We start from the raw sequence: 27,012 nt of genomic DNA, 5'->3' as shown, positions 1-27,012 counted from the left end.
ACATAATACAGACAAGTTTTTCAGTGTAAGTTACTAACCCACTACCATGACACACACACCACTTCATTGTGGTTAGCAACCCACCACCATAACTCCAAACACTATTTCACTGTAACTAACAACCTACTACCATAACCCCCCCCCCCTCCCGACATCCTGTTTCCAAGTGATCAACAACAAAGCAACATAAACACAGACATCGGCTCATTGTTTAGTAGTCTGTCACAACTTAATCTCTGTGCTGCTGCCGCCCCCTCCTCCTCCTCCTCCTCTACCAACAACAGCAACAGTGGAGGTGCAATGGCCCAGTGGTTAGGGCAGCAGACTCGGGTTCACAAGTACGTGGTTTCGATTCCCAGACCGGGCATTGTGAGTGTTTATTGAGCAAAAACACCTAAGCTCCATGAGGCTCCGGCAGGGAGGGGTGGTGAACCCCGCTGTACTATTTCACCACAACTTTCTCTCACTCTTTCTTCCTACTTCTGCCACAAAGCAGAGGAACCATGGTGTAACCCACTATGGTGTGGTAAACTTTCAGAACCTAGTCTAGATTGTGAATCCTCTGTAACCCAGGATGGTTCAGATCTCCACCCGTTAAAAGCCACTGTTTACGGAATGAGGATAATAACGTAGCTTTCACGCCTGTGCAACCGCCAGTCTATTGCGTGTGGTGGGTGGATCTTCAAGTTGCCACACGCATTCTTAGTAGCTTAGAGTAGGCTTGAATTAGAGATTATTCTTTGTGGCTAATGGTGTAAGTCCTGATTGGAAGAAGAAGAAGACAACAGCAGCAGCAGCAACATCAACAGCAGCAGCAAAAAAAAAAATCAACAACTGTTACATAAATATAAACAACTGTTTTTCTCAGAGAAGATATATCTCACCTGTTTGAAGGCTTTGGCTCCCATTGCATCAATGAAGGAAATAGCAGAACAGTCAATGATTACATAGTATTGCTCTAATTCCTTACATGTGGAGTTAGTGCTTATCTATGAAGAAGAACAGATATGATGTAACAAGAACTGAAAGAAGTATAATGTTAAAGATAAGGTGGGTAGTATCTGGAAAATAGAACAGAAGGGTGGTCTGTCAAAATGTATGATAGGGGTCACTCAAAACACAAGAAATATTGTATGAAGGCTGGGAGCATTTTAAAGATGATTTAACTCTTTCCTTATCATATTTCTGTTTTAATATGTTGCTTTGAATACTTTTTTTTAAATAATAGAGAATTTAGTAAAATAACATTCTAATTATGAAGCTAGTATTTGGAACATATATAAAAACAAAATTTTGATGGAAGTTTTTTAATAAGATTACTTTACAACAGAAAATTTGTATCATAAAATGTGGGATGGCCTCAGGTCGTTTACAAGAAAGGATCAGCATCATTTAAAAAAATTAGATACTCTCTTTACTTGTTTCAGTCATTTGACTGTGGCCATGCTGGAGCACTGCCTTTAGTTGAGCAACTGACCTCAGAACTCATTCTTTGTAAGCCTAGTACTTATTCTATCGGTCTCTATTGCCGAACTGTTAACTTACACTTACGGGGACATAAACACACCAGCATTGGTTGTCAAGTGATGTTTGGGGGGGGGGGGCAAACACAGATACTTGTAGTATAAGAAAATTAAAATTAGTTTTGTAATTGAATTGTATCATTGAAATCTTCAATGATAAAATCTTGAAAACCATATTTTGATAAAAATGGAATTTATAAGAATTTTCTAGACAGTGTAGATGTTAATTGCTTTCTTTTAGTAAAAGTCACCTACTCCAAGCTATTTAGTAAGCAGCTTACTTTATTATGAAAAAAAGATATTAGATTTTTTTTAACATTGAGCATTTAAGTTTGAAGAATGTGTAAAAGATGAAAGGGAAGAATAAGAGAAAAACTTTATTCTCTATAAACTTTAACAGTTTTTCTTTAAAGATTAGCTTTTGAAAAAACTTTTTAAACCTTGTTACATGAATTTTAGACACCAGCCACTATTAACTTCTTCTGACACAGTCTTTTATTTGCTATGATAGTAGCAAAACATTTAGTGTAATGATGGATTATTATCCTCCACCCATTTAAGCATTGTTTCTTTTTTATGTCTAGAAGTTAGCATAAATTGGATTTTAGAGAAAAACGTGTATGGATTGCCCTTTCTCATGACAACTTCTCGGCTATGATGATAAAAAATGGCCAGAGTATAAAGTGTAAAACATCTGGTCAGAGTACACTATCAGTATTTGGTATATTAGTCTGGTGTAGTGTAATATAACTTTCCCTAAGGAAATGCTCTATCAGTAGGAGATGGGTTTGATCTCATCACTTTTAGGGAAGAAGTAAAAAGCTTAACCTAATATATTTGAATAATTTCCTTATTGTCTCATGCCATCAAGTTATTTTGTATTTTCCACTGCTTTGCATTAGCAGTCAGTCACATCCTCTACTTATGATTTAAAACATATTGGTTTCTAATTGCATAATTGCACAAGGCTAGCAACTTTGGGAGAAGTTGGGGTGTATGAGACTGGTATCTAATCTTCATTGAGCCCAGAGGGATGAAAGGCAAAATTGACTCTGGTGTGATATAATCTAATAAGGTATAGAGACTGAAGAAATACCACAATAGATTTTTCTGATGTTTTAACAATTCTGCCAACTTACTGCCCCTTTTAACACATATTGAAATCTAATTTGTTGTGCATTTATGGTAAGACAGTTTTTCTCTAGTGATCTATAAATAGTATTTCTTCAACCATCTACAAATGTTATTCCCTCATTTATGTTATCATTCCATCATCCATCCATAAATATTATTTTCTCAAGCATCTATAAATGCTATCATTCCTTAATCAGTCTACAAATGCTGACATCTCTTTATCTATCTGCAGATGCAATTCCTTTATTCATTAAAAAAGATAATGGGATATTTTACTTACATTGTTATCTGCAGACTTATTCTTTGATAATTTATTAAATTCAGCAAATTTCTCTTTAACTTTGGTTTGGAAAACCTCAACATTGGCATAATATAATGGTGAAGGGTAAGATAAAATGATCACAGGAGTCTGCGGTGTTGTCTGTAAAGATAAAAATACAAAGCAAAACATGAATCTATTCCATTCTCAATTGTTAATTCTTCATGTGTGATAATTGTCAATAGGGTGTTATTAGGCTAACAAGCAAATGGGAAGAGCAAACTGGTTCATATTCATTAAGATCATCAAGCTGGCTAGTAAATACTCAATCACTAACATACAACAATTGCTGATTCACATGTATGTGCTCTATATCTTTTCTACTCCTCTTACAAAGACACTGCAATAACTCTTGTTTTCCTGAACTAACAAGGTATGTACTACCTCTACTCTAGCCTATACATTGTCTCCACTACTCCCACCTCTCATAGTTCCTGCTGTAGTGCTCAGATATTCTATCCTTACTCATATTTTCCTTGTTTCACCTGCATTGTTTAGACTAAACATAAACCTCATCAATCTGACCAATGAATAAACGCCTGAAAATGCTGAGAACTACCACTATTCCTGCCTTGATTAAATGACATAAATAAAAAATTTGTAACATAATGATAAGGGATTTCAGAGCTGTCGTAGCAGTTGGGGTTTGGTAAGCTTGAAGTAAATCCTTTTACTCTTTTACTCATTTCAGCCATATGGCTGTAGACATGCTGGAGCACATCACTCATTTATTTGCACTTAGCCTTTAAAGATGTTCACTTGATTGCACTAATTCCACCATCGTCCTTCTCCCTCTAACTGAGACACCCTCAATTGTTATGACATCTATTAATAAATATACTCCTTGTTCAGGTCTGCATATAATATGTACACACATTTTTTACTACACTCGCGGAGTGGTTGGCGTTAGGAAGGGCATCCAGCTGTAGAAACACTGCCAGATCAGACTGGAGCCTGGTGCAGCCTCCTGGCTTCCCAGACCCCAGTTGAACCGTCCAACCTGTGCTATCGCGGAAAACGGACGTTAAACGATGATGATGATGATGATGATAAGGGCATATGTATAAGATACAAACAAAGAAAGAGAGAGTGAATGTGTGTGTATGTGCAAGTGTAAGTTTATTATGTATATATGTATCTATATGTATGTATGTGTGTGTATTGTGTATATAAGTAAGTATATGTGTGTATGTATGTGTGTGTGTGTGTATGTTGTCCGTAAATCATATACCTGAAAAAGAAGTACTTCTAAGTTATGGAGCAGTAGAGTATATAGATAAAGATAGATAAGGCCGGTCTATAGGGTTACCCTGGGTTTCACATCCATAAAGTACTTAGCTTTACAGTATTCTTTCAGACCCTAAACCTGTTAGCCTTTGGCCTCTCTAGCAAGTGATCTCTCTAGCAAATGGACTCTCTAGAAAACTGAGTAATGAAGACTTATCCTCCATTTTCTAAAGAGGCCACTTCCTAAAGAGGCCATAGGCCAACAGGTTTAGGGTCTGAAGGAACGCTATAAAGCTAATGCTTTATGGACATGAAACCCAAGGTAACCCCACAGACACTCCATGTGTGTCTGTCTGTCATATGTATGTATGCATTTATATAAATATATATATGCATTTATACGTGTGTCTGTGTGTGTGTGTGAGTGTGTATGTATAGCCGTACCTGTGTCTATATTCAGCTAATGTTATTTTTTAACATCGTTGGACAGGGAACCCAGAAAGAGATCTAAACTCAAATTCTTGTAATTTTGAAGTTATATTGTCAAATGGCAGACTAGATATTTGTTTTTAGTGTATAATTTCATTTCTGGTCAATTGAATTACATTGAAGTTCTCTCATCTGATGATGTATTAACTACTTAAATAACTTACATGAGCCTATAATAATCTTTATATAACAACAGCTGATATAAATGTTGCCTAGTTTATTTTTATCATCATATAGAGAAAGAGAGAGAGAGAGTTAACATAAGAGGTGCAAGATGAGTGAATATCCTAAGCTTGGTGGCAGACAATGAATAAATGAATGCTACCACACACACACACACACACACACACACAAACACTCACATATATACACATGCACACACATACACATAGTGAGAGAGAAAGAATTGTAGAGACAGGCTAAGGAGGAGAAGAGGGAATATGTATATATTTAGACAGAAGGGGGGGGGCAGGGGAGCATATGTGTAAACTTCCAACTTGGATAGTAATTTTTGTTTTCAATTTTTTTCTTACTTTGTTATATTTAATTTTATTTTAAGGTAATAAATATTTTTGCTTTGAAAATTAATATTTACTAGCAGTATCGCCCGGCGTTGCTCGGGTTTGTAAGGGAAATAACTATATAAGCATTTTTAGAGATGTAAAGTATAATAGCCATCTCAATATGGCTAACCACAAAGGGGGGGGTGTTACTGTAGCTTTTTACGTTCTGAGATTTAATAATAAATTTTTAGAGAGTTACTTCCCTTATATATGCCAAAAATGCATTAAAAATGGGGAAAATTGATGGTAAATTTTTTTTTAAATCGTAGACTCATCGTAGACACGCGCTAATACCCAGAAGGGCTCGATATGAATCACGACTATAAGATACCCGGTTTTGGTTAAACTGCACCGCAAACTGTGGGAGTAGTTAGGAATCTAAATCGTAGGAGACAGACAGCACACAACCTCTCTTTTATATATAAAGATTTCATCTTCTTGTGTGAGCACCGAGAAACTTATTAAAAGCTAAATTATAACTATTGAATGTATGTCATATTTTCTGATATTACCCATGGTGGCAAAATTATACTTATAAAGTTATCCATCCTATGACAGGTAAGACATAAGTAATAATATAGTTTATAAATAATATATTGAACCATTAATGATGATGTTGATGACTTTAAACAGGAAACAAGAGAAACAATGACAACAAGAAGCTTCCATTTAGAAGTTCTGATTAATGTAAAGCACCATCCGACCGTGGCCATTGCCAGCTTTGTCTGGTCCCCATGCCGGTGGCACGTAAAAAGCACCATCCGACCGTGGCCATTGCCAGTTTCGTCTGGTCCCCATGCCGGTGGCATGTAAAAAGCACCATCCGACCGTGGCCGTTTGCCAGCCTTGTCAGGCACCTGTGCCGGTGGCACGTAAAAAGCACCCACTACACTCACGGAGTGGTTGGCATTAGGAAGGGCATCCAGCTGTAGAAACACTGCCAGATCAGACTGGGCCTGGTGCACCCTTCTGGCTTCCCAGACCCCAGTTGAACCGTCCAACCCATGCCAGCTTGGAAAGCAGACGTTAAACGATGATGATGATGATGATGATGAGGATAATATATACATACCACTTGGTACTTGGTTCTATCTCGAAATATTTCAGTCCTCTCAATTGTACCTAATTTGATAGGTCGCACCCTAAAGTATTAAAACAAAAAGAAAAGTTCTATAATATCAAAAACACCAACTTAATCTAAATCCTGTTCCTAACATAACATTGTTCCCTTAGGCAAGGTACATCATTCCTCTGTCACTCTCACTATTATGCAGTTCATATTATCATAGCAGTGCCCATTTGCATACTAGTTCTATCATGTGACTTAATCCAATGGTCATGTTGCATGTGCTATTTAACATAGGTTACCAGTTCCTTGTCAGAAAAACTTGACTAATCAGTTCATTTAAGGTTTCTAGAGGTAAAAGATAACATGTGACAATGGCTTCTTTTCCTTCACTAAATGTTTTTCTGATGGAGTTCCTTATTTTACTTCAATAATCTACTTTATCTGACTCATTGTAATGACAACAAAGATTGGATTCCACAACTATATTGCAGAACATCACAACTTCACCTGTTGCAATGGCACATACATAGAAGAAAAGGCTCAAAGCAGTAAAAATACATTTAGAAGTGGTGCAGGAGGTGTTAGTTGCATTACAATATTTGCATATCTTCATATTCTGAGTTCACACCTCACCTAGGTCAATAAAATAAGTAAGAACCAGCTAAGTAATTGGGTTTGATTTAAGCTATTTTGATAGCAAACTGCCTAAAATGGTTTCCATTTTAAAGTGATGCAAATTAAAAATCTTCTATTGAAATTTCATGCTAATTTATGTTTCAAACACCACTTTCAAAATTAATTGAGACAAAGGCAGTAAATTTCAACAGAAATATGGTAATATAAGAATTAATCATTTGTTCCTTGCCAAGTTTGAACTTTGAGAATGTTCAAAATGTCCTTACAGTTCAAAATATCCTTATAGTGGCAAGCTTGAAAGTGCAGTACAGCTTACAAACTTCAAATATTCATTAAAAGAGGTAGAAGCCTCAAACAAGGTAAGTACCAATTATGATAACAATGCCTCAAGATAATGGTCAGGAAACATCATCTCAATGGTATAACCAATCTAGATTCCATAAGCATTAATTTACAATCAAATGTAACCCTTGACCATTATAAGATTTAAACTTTCATATAGTAGTATTGTATGTTTGTTGATGTTTAGTATATCATGCGACTCAGTTCAATGGTTATACGATTGATGCTACATGGTTACTAGTTTGACATAGGAGAAACTTGGTTATTTAGTTAAATAAGGCTTTTGATGGTTAAGGACTTCTTGTGATTATGGCTTTACTGGGAAAATGCTTTATTGTGGGACTACATTAATTGTGGGTTTGAATAAATAAATAAAACTTTACATGAGTTATTATAAATTTGATAAAATAGGGCCATCCTACCAACATACACTTTACTTGTGATAGTTGAGGTGAGCCACATTAATGTTAATAACACAATATCATGCACAAGTTGAATTATGGAAGGAAATTCTCTAAAGTCACTCAGTTTAACCAATATAGCAGCTAAATCTCTATCAGTAAAGTTTTTATCAGTGAAAGTATATCTTCTAGTGGTTTGGGTACTAGGCTCCATATGATGAGGTCATAGGCTTGATTCGTGGGTCAGCTGACACATTGTATTCTTGAGCAAGGTACTTTATTTCATATGCTCCAAGCTATACAGCTGTGAGTACCAGCCTAATTGCTGGTGCAGCTCTCCTCACCTCACTCTCTTGCTGTCTAACCTTTGATGTTTGTACTTGGTTAAGAGTAGGAGTGTTGGGAGTGTGTCTATGCTTGTGACTACATAGGTATTAAAAAAACAATTAGCAAAAATCCAGTACAATGTAAATGAGAGCTAAGCTTTTTATTATTTAACCTCTTCAAAATGAAGACTTGATGCTTTAAATCTTAAATCTAAAGACAGCGTGCTATAAAATAAATTTAGATAATCATGGCTACCTTCAGAAGTAGTTGTTTCAATTATACGATACAACAATTATACTCACCTGGTGAATTAGCAAGAATAATGACAACATTTAAGGTGTACCAGATAAAATCTTATATTGAAAAGTTTCTTTTTTTAACATTTTAAAACTAATATTAAAAGGTGATTCAATTTGCCCTTAATAATTTGGAAGGGTATAAAGTATAATGGTATAATGTTGGCTGAGGTATACCACATTGAAAAATCTGGGAGAGACCACTTATATCTTACAACTTTTATAGTTGTCTGTCCATGCACACACATATACATGCACATAGAAGTATAAAAATGTGTGTGTGTGTGTGTGTATCATCATCATCATCATCATTTAACGTCCGCTTTCCATGCTAACATGGGTTGGACGATTTGACTGAAGACTGGCGAACCAGATGGCTGAACCAGGCTCCAATCTTGATCTGGCAGAGTTTCTACAGCTGGATGCCCTTCCTAACGCCAACCACTCCAAGAGTGTAGTGGGTGCTTTTATGTGTCACTGGCACGAGGGCTAGTCAGGCAGTACTGGCAAACACCACACTTAAATGGGGTTTTTTACATGCCACCTGTACAGGAGCCAGTCCAGCAGCACTAGCAATGACCTTGCTCGAATGTTTTTTCATGTGCCACCAGCACAAGTGCCAGTAAGGCGATGCTGGTAACAATCACGCTCGAATGGTGCTCTTCACGTGTCACTGGCATGGAAGCCAGTTAGCTGCTCTGGTAACGATCACACTCGGATGGTGCTCTTAGTGCTCCACTAGCATGGATGCCAGTCATCGAATTTGATTTCGATTTCACTTGCCCCAGCAGGTCTTTGCAAGCAGAGTTTAGTGTCCAATGAAGGAAAGGTATGCATAAGTGGGCTGGTTACACCCCTGGCATAGGCCATGAGGTTATGGTCTCATTTGGCTTCCCAGGTCTTCTCAAGCACAGCATATTTCCAAAAGTCTTGGTCACTAGTCATTGTCTCAGTGGGGCCTAATGTTTGAAGGTCATGCTTCACCACTTCATCCCAGGTCTTCCTGGGTCTACCTCTTCCACAGGTTCCCTCAACCGCTAGGGTGTGGCACTTTTTCACACAGCTATCCTCATCCATTCTTTCCACATGACCATACCTGTGCAGTCGTCTCTCTTGCACACTACATCTGATGCTTCTTAGGTTCAACTTTTCATAAATATATATGTATATGTATGAGTTGGTACCCCAAAGGAACTGGAATTTTACAATATTATTTTATTCACTTAGTTTTACATGTTTACATTTTTATTGCCTTCTAAGTATTCTCCATTTGAAGCAATGCATCAGTCTAGATGCATTTTCCACTATCTGAAGCAGTGCTGGAACTCTTGCATTTAACGACTCCATTGTTTTTTTCTTCACTTCTTTCATATCTGCAAATTCCATAGCACCAACTTTTTTTCACAAGTGATAACCTTTGGAATTTCCAGCTGTTTATACAGTTCACAACACACATTCAGTCATGACTGCCTTTGATCTCCCATGATACAGACTGCATATGTCTGAAGAACATGTTTCATTCTTTGATACAGATCATACACAAAGCACAATTTGTATCAAGTATTTGTCTTAAACCCTTATAAATTAAGTGTCAGTTTGAATGGGTTAACTAAGTTATACCAAAGAGAAAAAGAAAGAAAGAAAGAATTTGACCAACAAAAATTAAATATCACATTTGGTACATTTGCTCTATTTATCATGACAAGTTATATAAAAGTCAGCTAGAGAAAGAACAAGTGGTGGAGACTAAGAGAGAAAACTTTGCTCACATTTGTGTTCGGATGAGAACAGTAGCAGCTCCAATTCCAATACCAATAATTAAACCTAATTCTATGGTGGTGAGAATAATTGCTAGAAATGTACCAATCCATATAAACTGCAATGAAAAAACAGGAATATTTTGATGACTGAGATGACAAAACCTTCTGGAGACCTCACCGTTAAAGCTTCACATTGATTTATGTTTCAAACAGCAGCTTAATCCTGACAAAATAATTTTATTTTATTCATTATTTTCAATATATAACTGAAATAAAAAGGCTGAAATTAATTAAAACAAATACAATAACAAAAGAATAAATAACAAAGCAACCCAATCCTTTCAACCAGATTAAACCCAAAGTAAATAAATTATTTTTATGTATTTCACAATATGAGAAATAGTGTCCATGACATTAAAATAATGAAATATGCTCACTAGAAATTGAAAAGGTTTAATGATGGTCAGATATCACAAAAATCATAACAATAAATAAGATTGGTTAGTTGTTGTCCTATCTTTCTCTGTCCTTTTCTCCCCAAATTTTACTTTCATTTTTCTCTCACTCTCTCCTTTCCTCCTTTGCCATTTCTCTCTCTCTCACTCTCTCTCTCTCTCTCTCTCTCTCTCTCTATCTCTCTGAGTACCCACTCTTCTGGTAAACTTGTAAAGCTTGATGAAAGATGATAATGATTACTCAAACACAGTAACAACAACCATCAGCAAACAAAGGAACTTTCATAAGGAACATATTTTGTTACAAATAGCTACTAAATCTCTCCTCAAATTATCCCTTATCTTTAAAAAAGAAGGGTTCATTGGACAATGTAGTCTTAGAAACAATCATCATCATCATCAACACCAATTCAATGCCTGTTTTTCCATGAGTCTAGACAAGCATAGACAAACATTCCCATGCTTGTCTCTGTATGCTGTGGCTTGCAGTCAACAGATAATGCTACAAACTCCAGGGCATTACTTTGCCCCAGGGATTGATAGTGCTGACAAGGTGGCTCTAGATACAGTAAAATATCTAACTAGCTTAGTTACATCAAATTGGAATCGGAATGAATTACAGTTGACATGAACTTGGTGTCCATATTTCATAAAAAATAAGTCCCATACAAAACCCAGTGTTTCTCACAGGAGTGGTGTGATGTTGGGGGTAGGGTGAGGATTGACAAAAAAAAAAGATGGACAAATTGCCATGTTTAATAAAACGGGGTTATTTGGATGCAAACTCTATTTTGTCTTCTCCTAAATATAAAAGTGTGAATGTGTGGGTGGATGGGGTTAATTTCTATAATATTTTGATGGTAATAGTATTGGGCAAGGTATTGGTCAGTTTGAGAAGCACAGCCATAACCCATTGTATCATACAGGCAAGTCTGTGTATGTGAAGGTAAGTTAGTGTATGCAAGGTATAACCAGTGAATGTGTGGTAATAGGAGTATGTAGGATAAGTCAGTGAATATGGGGTAAATTAGGGTATTTGTGAATATGAGGCAAGTCAGGGTATGTGGGGTAAGTCAGTGAATTTTTGGTTGTTGCAGGTGTTGTTTAGCTTTAGATCAACCTTTATGAACAAGCCTTTGAACAAAGGCATTCCAACCATGACCAACCCATTTTTTCATTTTCACAACTACATTGTGTCTTATCTAGGACCACACTGTTCAATGTGTTCTTCCTATTTAGGTGTGCGATTTGAGGGAACACTGATCGCTATTTCTAGCAGGTCAGGCATGTGTCTAAATGAATGAATTCCACTGCTATTTTGTAAATCAATTACTTTGATCTAGAAGGCAGATATAAGAAACACTTACACAGTCACAGGGGCTGACACGCCATAATCGTTTTAATGTACAGATCTCTTTCAACATTGACTTCAGGGATACCAGGATGATAGCGGACAGGACACACTTTGAAGAGAAAAAAGATGGTTGCAATAAGTTTATAGCAAAGATATTAATTAAAAGTAATATCATCAATATTTTAACCATTTGCTTGCATGGGTCAGACAAGGGTGCATTAAGACAGTGTTTTTCAACAGCTGCCAACTCCTACTTGTTTCCAAGTGGGGTAATAATCTCTTAGTTTATCAAACAACAGACATCTTGGCAATATTTTATGAAAGTAACTGGAAATAAAAATGATACCATTTTAATAAATCTTTTGTTTATAAAGATTGCATAACATATCAAGAAGCCTGGCTATCCTTTCACAGTGGAGAGTAAATCAATGACACTGGCATGGATATGCATTTATATATATATGTATATACACACACACACACACACAAATAAATTAAATAGAGAAATACAATTGACAATCTAACAATATATTACATTTTAATATAATATAAGATAACCAATTTAAAAAACAAATAAAGCCAACAATTTGTTTAAACTTATATACATTATTTAATTTATAAACAATTCATATCTATGTATACAAGTCTCTTCAGGCCTTGGTTCAAAAGGACAGGTGAAATTCCATAATTGCGTATATATATTTGCATTTGTATTTGTGTACCAGTTCTCCATTTTTTCGTCCTTGTTTTTGTATACCTTTGTTGCTTTCTTCCAAAGAATATAGTGCTCTTAGCTTAGATTTTTCTTGGGCTGGCAAGATTGGAGCAGTCTCAAGTATAACAAGCCAAAACTGCTGAGAAGATCCAGAACTTGACTGAAGATAGAAAACTCTGAGTGACCCGTCCTTGTTATTCTTGTCTCTTTTTTGTATCATCTAACTGTCTGGATGTTTTGTTGTCACCTCTTGTGTTCTTGTTCCATTTTTTGTATTCTTCTATATATATATATATATGTTCACACACACATCTCACAGAAGCAAGGTGGCTGAGTTCCTTTCAAGCATTGGGCCTCATGGAGGCAATGACCAAGACTTTTGGCATTATGTAGTGCTTGAGAAGAAGACCCATCAAACCCAGCAAAATCGCAGTCATAGCAGATATCAGTGTCATGCAAATGGCACTTATTACACTCTTGGAGTGGTTGGCATTAGGAAGGGCATCCAGCCATAGAAAACCATACCAAATCAGACTGGAGCCTGGCATAGCCTTCCAGCATGCCAGCTATCAAACTGTCCAACTCATGCCAGCATGGACAATGGACATTAAATGATGATAATGATGACATACATTCTTTTATTCTTTTACTTGTTTCAGTTATTTGACTGGCCATGCTGGAGTACCACCTTTTAGTCAAAGAAATCAACCCCGGAACTTATTCTTTGTAAACCTGTTACTTATTCCACCAGCTGTTTTGCTGAACTGCTAAGTTATGGGGATGTAAACACACTGGTTGTCAAACAATGGTGGTGGGAACAAACACAGACACAAAGACACACACACATATGATGTGCCTCTTTCAATTTCCATCTACCAAATTCACTCACAAGGCTTTGGTCAGCTTGAGGATATAGTGGAAGACACTTGCTCAAGATGCCACACAGTGGGGCTGAACCTAGAACCATGTGATTGGGAAGCAAGCTACTTACCACACAGCCATGCCTGCGCTTGTTGAACTCTTTCAATTTTTGGTTACCAAATCCACTCACAAAGCTTTGGCCAGCCTGAGGCTAAAGTAGAAGATAGTTGCCCAAGGTTCCACAAAGCAATTTAAAATAATTTGATCACAGATATTTTTTCCAGCGGTGCTCATGACCCACTTTACAAAGCCTAAAAAACTGATTGGGTGAAGGACAAAGGTATCATCAAACTGGAGACCTGGCCTGAATGCTTGCAGCAGAATGGATTCTTCTGTTAAAGGTATCCAAGAAGTCAGGTGGTGGGGTTAATCAAGGTGATGGATTAAGTCTGCCACTCAAAAAAGCCACAAGATTTGAACTTGGAATACAAAGAGCCAGAACAAATGCCACAAGGTGTCTTTTCCAGTGTTCTAACATTTAGACCATTCAACCTCCCTGGGCCGGTAATTATATTCATTGATCTCAGAAGAATGAACAGCACAGATGACTGATGGAATTTGAACTCATAATGTAAGATGCAAGGATAAATACCACAAAGTAGATTCTAATGTTTCTGCTTATCTGCCACCTTACATGGAGAAATCATCATCATCATTGTCGTTGCCATCACCACTGCTGCTCCACCACCACCACCACCACTACCATTTAACGTCCATGTTCTATGCTAGCATGGGCTAGACAGTTTGAGAGGATTCAATGAATTCAAGAAGTGCATCGTGCTCCAATGTCTAATCTGGTGTGGTTTCTATAGCTGGAGGCTCTTCCTAATGTTAATCTCTTACATAATATACTGGATACATTCTTTGCGGTACCAGCATTAGTGAGAATCCCATGCAGTCTGCAAAACTAGGATCTCTTTTGACTGAGCAGAATGACAGTAGAGATGAGGGCAAATTTATACTATGGGATGAGGGGTTAAAGTGAGAGAGAAGGGTCCAGAAAAGAACAAGTTTTGGGAGAAAAATAACTGTAAAACTTACATTTGGAAGAGGCCTCAGAAGGGGTCCAGCAGCTAGAATCATGAGCAAGACAAAAAAACTTCCAAACAGACTGGCAATCTGGAAATGAGAAAATTCAATTTGTTGTGAAATCTACTTTTCACAAACATCTTCATATTAACCCTAACTTTTGTAAAAGTTTAACTTGACTTTTGAACCATGTATCTACAAAGAAACGATGCATCTTAGAAGAGGATTTTATATATTACTGTTTTACATTCATTTTCCCGTTCTTGCATGGATGAATTGTATTCTTTGTTTGTTTCTTTTTAAACAAATTTAGACATTTGTATATTACTGAGGCAATGTAATTTACTTCCAGATGTCCTTCCTATTTCTAACTTCTAAAATGTGAACATATTTTGTTTTTATTTGTCATTTAGTTGAAGGAGGATGTCCATAACTTCTGCAGTTAGATTTTGGAGAGTAATATGGTTGATATTCAGGTTGAATATCAGATAGTTAATGTGTATATGTAAAATAAGCATAAGAAGAAAATTCCAGAAAATTGGAAGCTTTGACAAGGAAGGAATGGGCAAAATTTTTTTGTGTAGAATTTGTGAAGTGAGACACAGAAAAAGAGTTGTGCACTGAGTGAGCTAGTGTGAAGTTGGTACATAACCTTAAGTTCAGAAAAGTAGAAGCCATTATAGCAGAGTAGAAGGGACAGAATGAAGAAACTGCTTCTCTGTGGGTTTATGGCTATAGTGTGTTGGTTAGTGAGTCTTTGATAATCAGCTGAATAACATTTTTGAATGTGGTATAGAGTGTCAGTGTGTATATCAGCACTATCTCATGACATAATTAGACAGTTCAAGCAAAAGAAATTGATAATGCTTAACTTAAAAGATCTTAGTGAGAGAATCATAGATAATAACAAACCAAACAGAACCCATGAAATTTCAACGATATTCTCAGCTAATTATTATAACATTTATTTGTATGAAGTATTCTGGAATTCCTTGGTTTCATGAGATAATTAACAATGAATTAATGAACAGATTAAGAATGTTCTTTGAACATTTTTAATTTGAATATATTTATGCATTTACAATAGGAATCAGATAGAAATCATTTTATAAAACTTCTTTAGTCATCTGTCATTCTTTAGATATCTGTCATTCTATCAAACATCGTTAGACAGCTGTCATTTTATCAAATGTCATTAGACATCTGTCCTTATGTAACAGCTTTCACCAGACATCTCTTATAAAACAGCTATCAACAGACATCTCTCATTAAACACCTTCCATAAGACATCTGTCATTAAAAAAAGCAATGATCAGATATCTCTCATAATACAACTTTACCTCAGAACTTCATTAGACATCTGTCAGTAGGTACCTTTCATTGAGAAGTAATACTCTCATGTCTGGAACAATGCCGTTGTTGAACACACACACACAGACATCCTACACCACATCCAGAAAAAGGCCACTGGAGTGATAGATATAAAGTCACTCACAAACATGCCCCAGCTTCTGATTCACAAGCATGCTGTCTCCTCCCTCTGATTTTCCTGCCACTACTATAACTCTGCTCCTCAGAGCTGGATGGACTAAGGTCACCAGCATTTAGGTATTCCTGACCCATTCATTTCTCCTCTTCTTATATCCTTGATGTGTCACCATCTTCAACCCTGTACTAAACACCATGCTTGTCTTTGTTCTGCAGGATGTTTTCCATTGAAATTCTCTCCCAGCTCATATCTTTATCACAGGTATTGACCTACAAATGTTCAAGAGGAACATTAATGGCATCAATCTCAATGATCAAGGAGAGTTTGTAAAAAATCCATGGGCACTGTCCCTTCCACTAGACTCAGCAAATAAAAGAAACTTATATCCAATAGGATATTTCCATCACTGATGTGACCTTGTCAATTCTAAGGCGCGACAGCTATATGTTGCTTTGTTATGTTTCTTATTATTGCAAGAATGAAAGTAATGTCTACTTACCTGAGACTTACCCCCACTGGAAAACTGTACAGTTGTACGGGAAAGTGCACCAGCTGCAGTGAAGCAATTAAATATAGGACATATGATGTTGACAGCCCCATATGCAATTAACTCCTGCAAAAAAAAAGACAATAAACTTCAGGTATAAAACTGGTAAATATATCTTCTTCTTCCCAATATCTGGGGCAAAGAAACTCACTGTATACATTGGTAGGCCATTAAAATAAACACACCAGATTGTTTATTTACAAAGTCATGTGATAGAAAGAAAGAGGAAAGAAGGAAAAGAAATGAAAAAGAAAACAAAGAAAATACGGGGAAAAAGAAAATTCACAGCAACAATGCACTTCTCAATATGTGTGATGTACCAATTAAGACAAATTTTTGCACTTCTTGCATGGATGGTGAGCCAGGAATCATCCTCAAATAATTTTCAGTTCTCTTTTTGATCATTCCAATTACTCCTACAATCACTGATATTGTAACTGTCTTGAGATGCCACATTATTTTTATTTCAATCAGATCTTTATATTTTCTGAGCTTATCAAATTCTTTTGCAGAGATATTATGATCACAAGGTATGCTCATATCAAGCAATAAACAGATTTTGTTTTGGTCTTTCACTACAATATCTGGTTTATTATCTTTAATGGTCTGATCTATATGTACTGGAAAGTCCCAAAGAATCATTACATTTTCTCCCTCAGTTACAGCCTCAGGATGGTGCTTGTACTATTTGTCAATAATTTTAATTTTATAATGCCAACATATTACCCTGTGTAGATATTGGCCAACTATGTTGTGTCTGGATTTATACTCTCCTGGTGCTAAAACCTTATACCCAGAGATTGGATAGTCTACTGTTTCAATTTCGTCTTAAAGGTATCAGGACTTTGGATCTACTCCATTTTTCATCATGTTGGCTTGGTAGTTCCACATCAATTATCTCTGATCATGAGCAGCTAAGATAAAGCCTATGTCCTCTGCCTTTATCCTTGAGCTCCATAGCCACTAGTGGGTGTGCTTTTGGTCTACATCGGCTTGTTTGCTATGGGCCACATATTTGCCATGCAGAGGTCTTTTTCAAATGCATTTTACTTTGCCTGTTGTTCAATCTGGACATTATGCATGAACTCAATAAATTTTTTGCTCTCCTTCATGACAGAATGAAGCTTCTTATGTTTCTTGTAGTTTTTAACGAGTTTTAGCATCCAGTTGATAAATGTTTCAAGATATTTGGCCTGTCCAATAGTGGTGGTTTGGTAAGAGATTTAAAATTCGATCAAGCCTCAACGTCTTTGGATTCTGGGAAGGTAAAGATGATCTGCATCTGCCTCTGAGTAATGCATCTTATTGCAAGTCAGTAGCTTATGGATTTTCCTGTCAATCTTCCTTATTTCATTCATATTCTAGTCCAACACATTGAAACTGTAAATAACAACTGGAACTGCTAAGGAATTTATAGCTAACGCCTTATTATGTGCATTTAACTCGGATCATTATTGTCTTTATTATTATCATTATTATTAGGGTAGCAAGCAGGCAGAATCATTAGCATGTGGGATAAAATACTTAGTTGTATATCGTTTGTCTTTATGTTCTGAGTTCAAATTCCACCAAGGTCAGCTTTGACTTTCATCCTTTCAGAATCAATGAAATAAGTACAAGTTGATCAACGGGATTGATGTAATCAACTAGCTTCCTTTCCCCAAAATTTCAGGCCTTGTGTTTATAGTTGAAAGGATTATTATTATTATTATTTATTATTATCATTATTATTATTATTATTATTTATGGGTTTTTCTTCTTCTTTCAAATTTGCTTCCATTTCTTGCCGAGTGTTTTCCCGACTCCTAGGGCAAAGAAACTCATAGTATACATTGGTAGGCCATTAAACTAAACTCACTAGTTCGTTCATTTTTTTTTTTTGATAGAAATAAAGATAAATTAAAATACATGGGTAGTAATAGTTCTCACATCAACAATGCTCTTCTCAATACGTGTGATGTACCAGTTAAGACAATCTTTTGCACTTCTTGCAGGGATGGTAAGCCAGGGATCATTCTCATATAATTTCCGGTTCCCTTCTTGATCATTCCTAGTGCTCCTACGATCACTGGTATTGTAACTGCCTTGAGATGCCACATTTTCTCAATTTCATTGAGCGGGTCTTTATACTTTCTGAGCTTGTCAAATTCTTTCGCTAGCAGGTCTTTATATTTTGTGAGCTTGTCAAATTCTTTTGCCTTATTATTATTATTATTATTATTATTATTATTATTATTTGAATTCAGATACCGCTGAGACCAACTATGCCTTTCATCCATTTGACGTCAATATATTAAGCACCAGTAAAACACTGGGGTCAATGTATTCAACTAGTCCTCTTCCCCCAAATTTCAGGCTTTGTGCTTATAGTAGAAAGATTATTATTATGTATAGAAGGATTATTATTATTATTATCATTACTATTATTTTATTATTATTGAGTGAGAGAGCAGTGCATGCCATCAAAGTGACACTGGGGTAAAATATATGAAGCCCAGTATACCCATCATGACTACCCGTCTGATAAGGGTACACTAGGCACATGTGTCACAACCATATGTGCGCGACATGGTGATCTCATATCAAGATAAACAACACATGACCTTGCAGGTGGGGCCCAGTTGGAATTTTCTTCTGGTCGAGTAACCCATCCCACTCAAAAGGTCCCTGAATAAAGGTTGTTTAAGGATGTTGAACGAAATGCCCATGTTTCCAGAGGTGAATTATTCAAACCCCAAAGAATCCCTTTCAACATATGGCTACTTCTACTCATGATCAGAGATGTACATATCATCAGCCACTAAGGGACATGCTCAACTGGTTAAGGTCAAACAACTGACAAGTAAATCTGTGGTATTGAGCAGAATATTTGCTGTAGCCCATCTTTTATGCCAAGACAAAACAATGTACATGATAACACTTCCAACCAGTTAAGATCAGAAGCCATGAGAGCCATTGCCTGGTACTACATTAGGGCATTTATTATTATTATGAGAAGCCTGATATTTTGCATAAACAGAAGAAATAGAAGATTGTAATGTTTACATGTTATTGATGTTTGGCCCTTGGCTCCAAGTCAGTCCTGATTGAGCAGACCTATGATTAAAGTGTTCCAGCATTGACCATCACATCTTTTACACAGATGCATGGCAAAAAAAAAGCATATATTGGACTATGTGGCTATTTCCACATAAAAGCTGGTGTTGTATAATGCACCCATGCCAGTGTCATGTACAAAGTATCCAGAACACATTGCTAAGTGGTTGGTGTTAAGAAGGGCATCCAGCTGTAGAAACCATGCTACCACAGACAATTGGAGCTAGGACAGCTTCCAGATTGCCAGCTCCATGTCAAACCGTCTAATCCATGCCAGCATAGAAAGCAGATGTTAAACACTGATGATGATGATGATGATATTATTGAATTTATATTTTTGTTTTTGTTGTTGATTAGCTCAATACTAACATCAATTAATCTAACAAACCAATGAGCAATGGTATTCCAATCATGACCACTTCGTATATTATTCAGATAGTATCCCTTGGACTTTGTCATTTAATATACCCTGCTTTGTTATTGTTTAGCTCAACATCAGTCCTGATCGAGCCAATAGACCTATGATCAAAGTGACCATCTCATCTCTTATTTATAGTATATCTAGGAATGCATTATTTAATGTGGCCTTCCTTGTTGTTTAACTTCTCATTAGCCTTTATTGATCTAACAGGCTTGTGATTAAATGTGTAATGACCACTTCATATTATATTCAAATATAATGCATCTTAAGCTACATTACCCACTGTCCTTTTTATAAGAGACTGGAGTGTAATCCAAGTGAGATTTCACTGCTATTGATAAAAGGTTTATTGACTGCAAAGATGCTTCCCTTATTAGCTCATGTTATACTCACATTTTTACCAAGGGCAAATCAGTTTCTCAGTTTAAATAATTGAGATTTGCTGTTGTCCTCAACAGTCTATATTTAACTTTTAATAATGATGTCACAATTAAGTATGAAGTTATAGACAAATATATTAATAGTGTATATATGTGTCAGAGAAAGAGGTGGAGAGAGAGACAGACAGACATAAGCTGGAATAGTCATGTCTCTCCTCTACAGCAAGACACCTGTTCCTGTCACTTTATCCTACTTTAACCTCTCAAGACTTGACATAGAGTCACCTCACTCAATACTACACCTCCACTTTGTCTAGTGGCTTTTTGTCTTATGAGTTACTGGTACTTGTGCCATGAAAAAGCACCAGCACACTCTGTAAAGTAGCTGGTATTAGGGAGGGCATCCAGCTATAGAAAACACTGTCAAAGCATACATTGGAGCTCAGTGCAGTCCTCTAGCTTATCAGATCCAGTTGAACTATCTAGCCTATGCTCACATGGAACATGGATATTAAATGATGATGATGTTGCTGTTGTTGTTGTTGCTGCTGCTGATGAGGATGATGATGAATAATATAATGTAGAATGCCATGTGCAACAAACTCCAGCCATGAAATACAGTGATCTCTTGGCTGAATGGGTCCCAAATTAATGGATTTCAGATTCATCACCATCATCATTGTTTAACATCTGCTGGCATGGGTTGGATGGTTTGACAGGAAGTGGCTAGGCAGAAGACTGCACTAAACTTCTGTGTCTGTTTTGGCAGTTTTTATGGCTGGATGCCCTTCCTAACACTAACTAACCAGTGGACTAATCATTGGATACATTTAAATCATCATCATCATTGTCATCGTTTAACATCTGTTTTCCATGCTGGCATGGGTTGGACAGTTTGACTGAGGGTTGGCGAGCCAGAAGGCTGCACCGGGCTCCAATCCAATCTGGCAATGTTTCTACAGCTGGATGTCCTTCCTAACACCAACCACTCCGAGAGTGCAGTGGGTGCTTTTATGTGTCACCAGCATAAGGCAATATTGGCATCGGCCACGTTTGAATGGTGCTTTTAATGTGCCACTGGCACAGGGGCCAGTCAGGTGGTACTGGCAATGATCACACTCAAGTGGTGTCTTTTATGTGCCACTGGCACAGGACCAGTCAGGTAGCACTGGCATCTACCATTCTCAAATGGTGCTTTTTATGTGCCAATTAAGTGGTACTGTCATTAGCCATGACAACGACTTCACTTGCTTCAACAGGTCTTTGCAAGTGCAGTTTATTGTCCAATGATTGAAGGGTACTCTTAAATGGGCTGGTTGTGTTGCACTGGCATAGGCCACGCTTACAGTCTCACTTGGCTTGCCAGGTCTTCTCAAGCACAGCATATCTTCAAAGGTCTTGGTCAGTTGTCGTTGCCTTGGTGAAGCCCAACTTTCAAAGGTCAAGCTTCAGCACCTTATCCCAGGTCTTCCTCTTCCACAGGTTCCCTCTACTGCTAGGGTGTGACACTTTTTCATACAGCTGTCATCATCTATACACAACACATGACCATACCAGCACAGTCGTCTCTCTTGCACACCACATCTGATGCTTCTCTCAGGGCGCTTACACTCTGTTGTGTACGCACACTGGCATTACACATCCAGTGGAGCACACTAGCTTCATTCCTTGCAAGTTTACGCATGTCCTCAGCAGTCACAGCCCATGTTTCACTGCCATGTAGCATGGCTGTTTGCACACATGTATCATGCAGTCTCTCTTTACTTCCCAGTTAGCCTTCCTTTTATATTGCTGCACCTCTTATGTGTCCATAGCATAGACCAGGTACATCTTATAGAGTTTCTACCTGCGCCTTTTCTACAGGTTGAGCAGGGCCATCTACCTGAAGAGATTTGTGGTTTGTCTGCCTTCCTACTTATTAAGATTTTGGTTTTGGCTAGGTTGGCTCTAAGGTCCTTTGATTCTAGATCTTGCTTCCACACCTGAAACTTCTCCTTTAGTTCTGATAGTGACTCAGCTATTAGAGTAAGGTTATCAGCATAGAGAAACTCCCAGGGGCATCCAGTCTTGAATTCCTGTTATTGCTTGGAGGACTTTGATGAATAAGAGGGGGATATGACTGATCCTTTGTGGACTCCTACTCCTAACCGGAATTCTTCATTGCCAACCCTCACCTTACTGACAGCATCCCTATATATGGCTTGTACAGCTCTCATTAACCACTCATCTATCCCTAGTTTCTGATTTGACCACCAGATAAAGGATCGGGGCACCCTGTCAAAGTCTTTCTCCATGTCAACAAAAGCCAGGTACAGAGGTTTATCTTTGGCTAGGTATTTCTCCTGCATCTGTCTTCCCAGAAATATAGCATCAGTGGTGCTTTTCCCTGGCACAAAGTCAAACTGCATCTCGTCTAGACTGACTCTCCCTAGTTAGTTGGGCTAAGCAGCATTCATATTTTAAATGCAATTGGTGTGCTTCACCATTAATACACCACCTGTAACACAGATGATGTCTGATTGGAAAAAAGCTTACCTTATTAGCATTTATGTCATAGCCTTCTTTCCGTGCAATTATAACAGCAACAGATATTGACTGAGCAAAGGCTACAAGACCAATTATGATACTCTGAGAAATGTAATCTGCAGCGTAAGAGATGTCAGGCAGAACTGGCATAGGCAACCTGGAAGACAAAGGAAATGGAGAAACAAAAATCTATCAAAAAGATAGGAAATTTTATAGAGTTTTAACTAAAAATAGGTAACATAACAGTAAATACATGTCCACCCTTTTGATACCAACCCACAAGAGACTGACCTTGGTGCAAATTTCCTTCTTTAAAGTAATATAAATTAAAACCTATCAAAATTTTATATTAATATATGTTGCAAACACCTGCTTAATAATGAATTTTTTTATTAAATTCATTATTTTCAAAACATGAAATGAAGTAGTGTATTTCAATAGAAGTATAGTAACAAACAGCTTAAGGAATATTAGAACTGATAGAGTTTGAAAATATTTGGCTATTTGTTGGGTCAGAAGTCACTGTTATAATTAGGGTTTTAGGGTATGAGTCAAGGTGGAACCAATTTTGGATGTAGGTCTTAGTAGTCATAATAAATATTTAAAAGCAAACATCCAACATCTGAAGGAATAAGACTAAAAAAAAAATCCAGAGGTGTTGGGAACTTAGTGAATTAAACATAGTGTAGTGTGTCTGAGATGAGTGTCACCTTGAGTGTCTGAAATGGGAAAAGTATGATGTGCTTAAGTTGTGTGTAGCTCAATGTTATGCGACTAAGCAAGGGCAGTGTGCAGTGTAAGCATCCGATGTAGTGTTGAGTGTCTCTGAAGTGAGAAAAGTGTAGGGTGTTGTGGCAAAAAAACAGTAGTTATCTGTAACTATGATAACTATACTGTGGTGTGGTGTAACTGAAGTGAGTGGAAATTGGAGTGAAATTATGGGGAATACGATTTAAGAATCAGTCAAAAATTAAGATGTAGTCCAATGTGTTTATGGTAGAGACATTCAATATAACAGAAGCAGATGATATGACAATTCAGGACACAGGCAGAAATTTTTCAAGGTAGCCTAAAATTTCTTTTGGTGCCTGAGAAATGAAAGGACCTTTCAAAATACAAAAAGGTTGTCAGTTTTTTCCCCCCTTTTCTCCTTGGTTTTCAGGGCCTTGGCTGATGTACTGTCTGAACCCCACTCTTATTAGTTTGGCTACAGGAGATTACAGTGTAACAGTAAAGGCCACAATATGTAGTGTAACAGTAAAGTGTACTAGGGTGTAGTGTAACAGTAAAGGCCATTTTTATAATTGTATAATCAATTTGAACCGTCCAACCCATGCTAGCATGGAAAGCGGACGTTAAACGATGATGATGATGATGATGATGATGAATTTATCACATTTTCTGGAGCAGTGAAGGCAAATGGCATAATGAATAAAATGCTGGGCTCATGGTCATGGGTTCGGTTCCTGAATTAGTTAGTGTATTATGTCCTTCAGCAGGATACTTTATTTCCCATAGCTTCAGTCAACTCAAATGGCAACTAGCCAGAAATTGGTGTAGTCTTCAGCCTATCTCCAGCTGTCACATCTTGAATGTTCTGCTGGGTTAAAGGCAGATCTACCAGAAGGATATCAGTGTTTGCTGGTGACTATATATATACCAAAAATAGTTAGCAAAAACATGGTGCATGCTACCAGATGATAACCATTTGTGAATAATGATTGTTTCCTTTTTTTTGGTGGTGGGAAGGCATTCAATGTACTATTTATCAAGTATGTGCATGAATGAGTACATACAGTCACACATTTTTTTCTGTTTGAATATTATATTCTATCCCTTCACAAAATATGTGTATGAATGTGTGTGTGTGTGTGTGTGTGTGTGTGTGTGTGTGTGTGTATGTATGTATGTATGTATGTAATCATGCATGTGAGTGTGTGCATGTTTGTGTTTACTTGATTTGACATTGTGCAAATGAGTGTCTCGGTGATATAAGCAGTGTCGTCCATTTCCAATATTGTGCAGAAACTTGTGTGGTCATGAGCAAATATTACCTTGCTTGGCATGTAGATGTTGTTAAAGCAATGATGAAGAGGACAATGATTTCTAAATAATAAACTGGTTTCTAAAGGACCAACAAGCAATGCCAAAGGATATAATTTAACTACAGATAATGAGTAACAAGACAGAAATATTTAGAGTTAACTAAACCTAAATATTTTTTCCTTAATCAAATTATTTCTATTTATTGTAATTATTTCTGATGTTGAAACAATTAAATTAACATTTTTAATACAGTATTAAAATCTTAATCTTACCCAGATGGAATATCTCCAATAACAACAAAGTTATTTTTCTCATGGAGTTTCAAATAATATGAGACAACTGTTGAAAAAATCACCTGCAAGCATATATATATATATATGTATGTATATATATTTGTGTGTGTATGTGTATATACATACATTACATACATACACACACACACACGTACACACGCACACACACACACACACACACACACACACATATATGTATGTATGTATGTATGTATGTATATGTATGTATATATATGAATGTATATATATATATATATATATATATATATATATATATTTAAACATAAGAATGGAACAAAAACACAATAGAGGGCATTAATACATTTGGAGAGATTTACGATACATAAGCAGACAAGAGAAACAACAATTAGAAGGACAGGCAACAAAAAGATGGGTCATTCTTGGCTTTCTTTCATCAGTCAAGCCCCAGAAGTCATGACCATTTTGGGCAATATATGTATGTGTGTGTGTGTGTGTATGTATGTATTTATATATATATATATATATATATATATATGTATATGTGTATTTAGACGTTATATTATTATTGACTAGTAAAAAATTCTAAAATTTTTCTTGCCCTGATATTATTAAATATATATGTGTATATATATATATATATATATATATATGGGTGTGCGTGTGTGTGTGTGAATATACAGCTGTTTCAGAAGCATTTTTTATTGAAGAATAATTTGATCACATCATGAAAAATACTATTTTCTTCAGGTGAATTAAAAGTTAAAAATTTGGTTCAGAAAAAATACTAAGATGTGGAGTGTGTGTTGACCCTCACACTTTAGCTACAAAGAAGAGTGTGAAAACATACTGAGATACAGCCAGATTTCATATATGTATGGGTCATAAAATGATCAACAGACAATGTTACACTAAATTATTTCTTTAAATAAATAGCAAGAGATAAAGCTTAAGAGGAAGACAAAGAGAATGAAATAGTGGGAAAATGAGAGGCTACATTTTATATATATATATGTATATATATATATATTCTTATACATGTGTGTATGTATATATGTATGCATGGGTATTTTATCTTCTATCTTTTACTTGTTTCAGTCATTAGGCTGTGGCCATGCTGGGGCACTACTTTGAAGGCCTTTTAGTTGAATGAACCAATCCAGTATGCATATATATATATATATATATATATATAATATATATATATATATATATATAAATAAGGTATTGGTATCTAGAAGACCCAAAGAGTGGCAGGTAATGCTAAGTAAGTGCTATGGACACACCATAGTTAAACTCTTGGTTTGATAGTGATATGACTGAGAAGTTTAATGTGGTTCTTGTAGTAGCATGTATGTATATATATATATATATATATATATACATTAGACAAAAAATAGATAACAAAGCCAAGGCTGTAAGGAGTTTTCAGAATATTTATAAAGAAAGAGATATAGATATAGTCTTATAGTTGTTTCTGGGATATTATAGATATCCCTTCATCAGAGACAATGTGAGATGGTTAAATAGTGGTAAATGTTTGGGTTCAAAATAAGGAATTATTGTGGAAAAGGAGGAGATAATGAATACAGAGGGAAATAAGAGAATGAAAGTAGAAATAAAACATAAGACATTGTAGTTGCAGTTCCATTATTCAAGTAAAGTGGTGTATAGA

The 27,012-nt window shown here is 36.4% G+C and overlaps 1 protein-coding gene across 3 annotated transcripts in view; it reads right to left on the bottom strand.

The window, feature by feature from the left end:
• LOC115214333 (pendrin) overlaps nucleotides 1-27,012 on the bottom strand; it is an 86,892-nt gene that overhangs the window by 10,828 nt on the left and 49,052 nt on the right. For all 3 annotated transcript variants that reach the window (XM_029783517.2, XM_029783516.2, XM_036504677.1), the window contains exons 7-15: nucleotides 25,338-25,420; nucleotides 23,029-23,176; nucleotides 16,549-16,662; nucleotides 14,573-14,650; nucleotides 11,909-12,004; nucleotides 10,096-10,202; nucleotides 6,328-6,397; nucleotides 2,938-3,078; nucleotides 885-989 (exon numbers count right to left, since the gene is read on the bottom strand). In XM_029783517.2, coding sequence (XP_029639377.1) covers nucleotides 885-989; nucleotides 2,938-3,078; nucleotides 6,328-6,397; nucleotides 10,096-10,202; nucleotides 11,909-12,004; nucleotides 14,573-14,650; nucleotides 16,549-16,662; nucleotides 23,029-23,176; nucleotides 25,338-25,420 — 942 coding nt within the window. The remainder of the gene's footprint in view (nucleotides 1-884; nucleotides 990-2,937; nucleotides 3,079-6,327; nucleotides 6,398-10,095; nucleotides 10,203-11,908; nucleotides 12,005-14,572; nucleotides 14,651-16,548; nucleotides 16,663-23,028; nucleotides 23,177-25,337; nucleotides 25,421-27,012) is intronic.

Source organism: Octopus sinensis, linkage group LG7, assembly GCF_006345805.1.
Source record: "Octopus sinensis linkage group LG7, ASM634580v1, whole genome shotgun sequence".
Classification (NCBI taxonomy): domain Eukaryota; kingdom Metazoa; phylum Mollusca; class Cephalopoda; order Octopoda; family Octopodidae; genus Octopus; species Octopus sinensis.
This window is presented reverse-complemented; position numbering and strand designations above follow the sequence as displayed.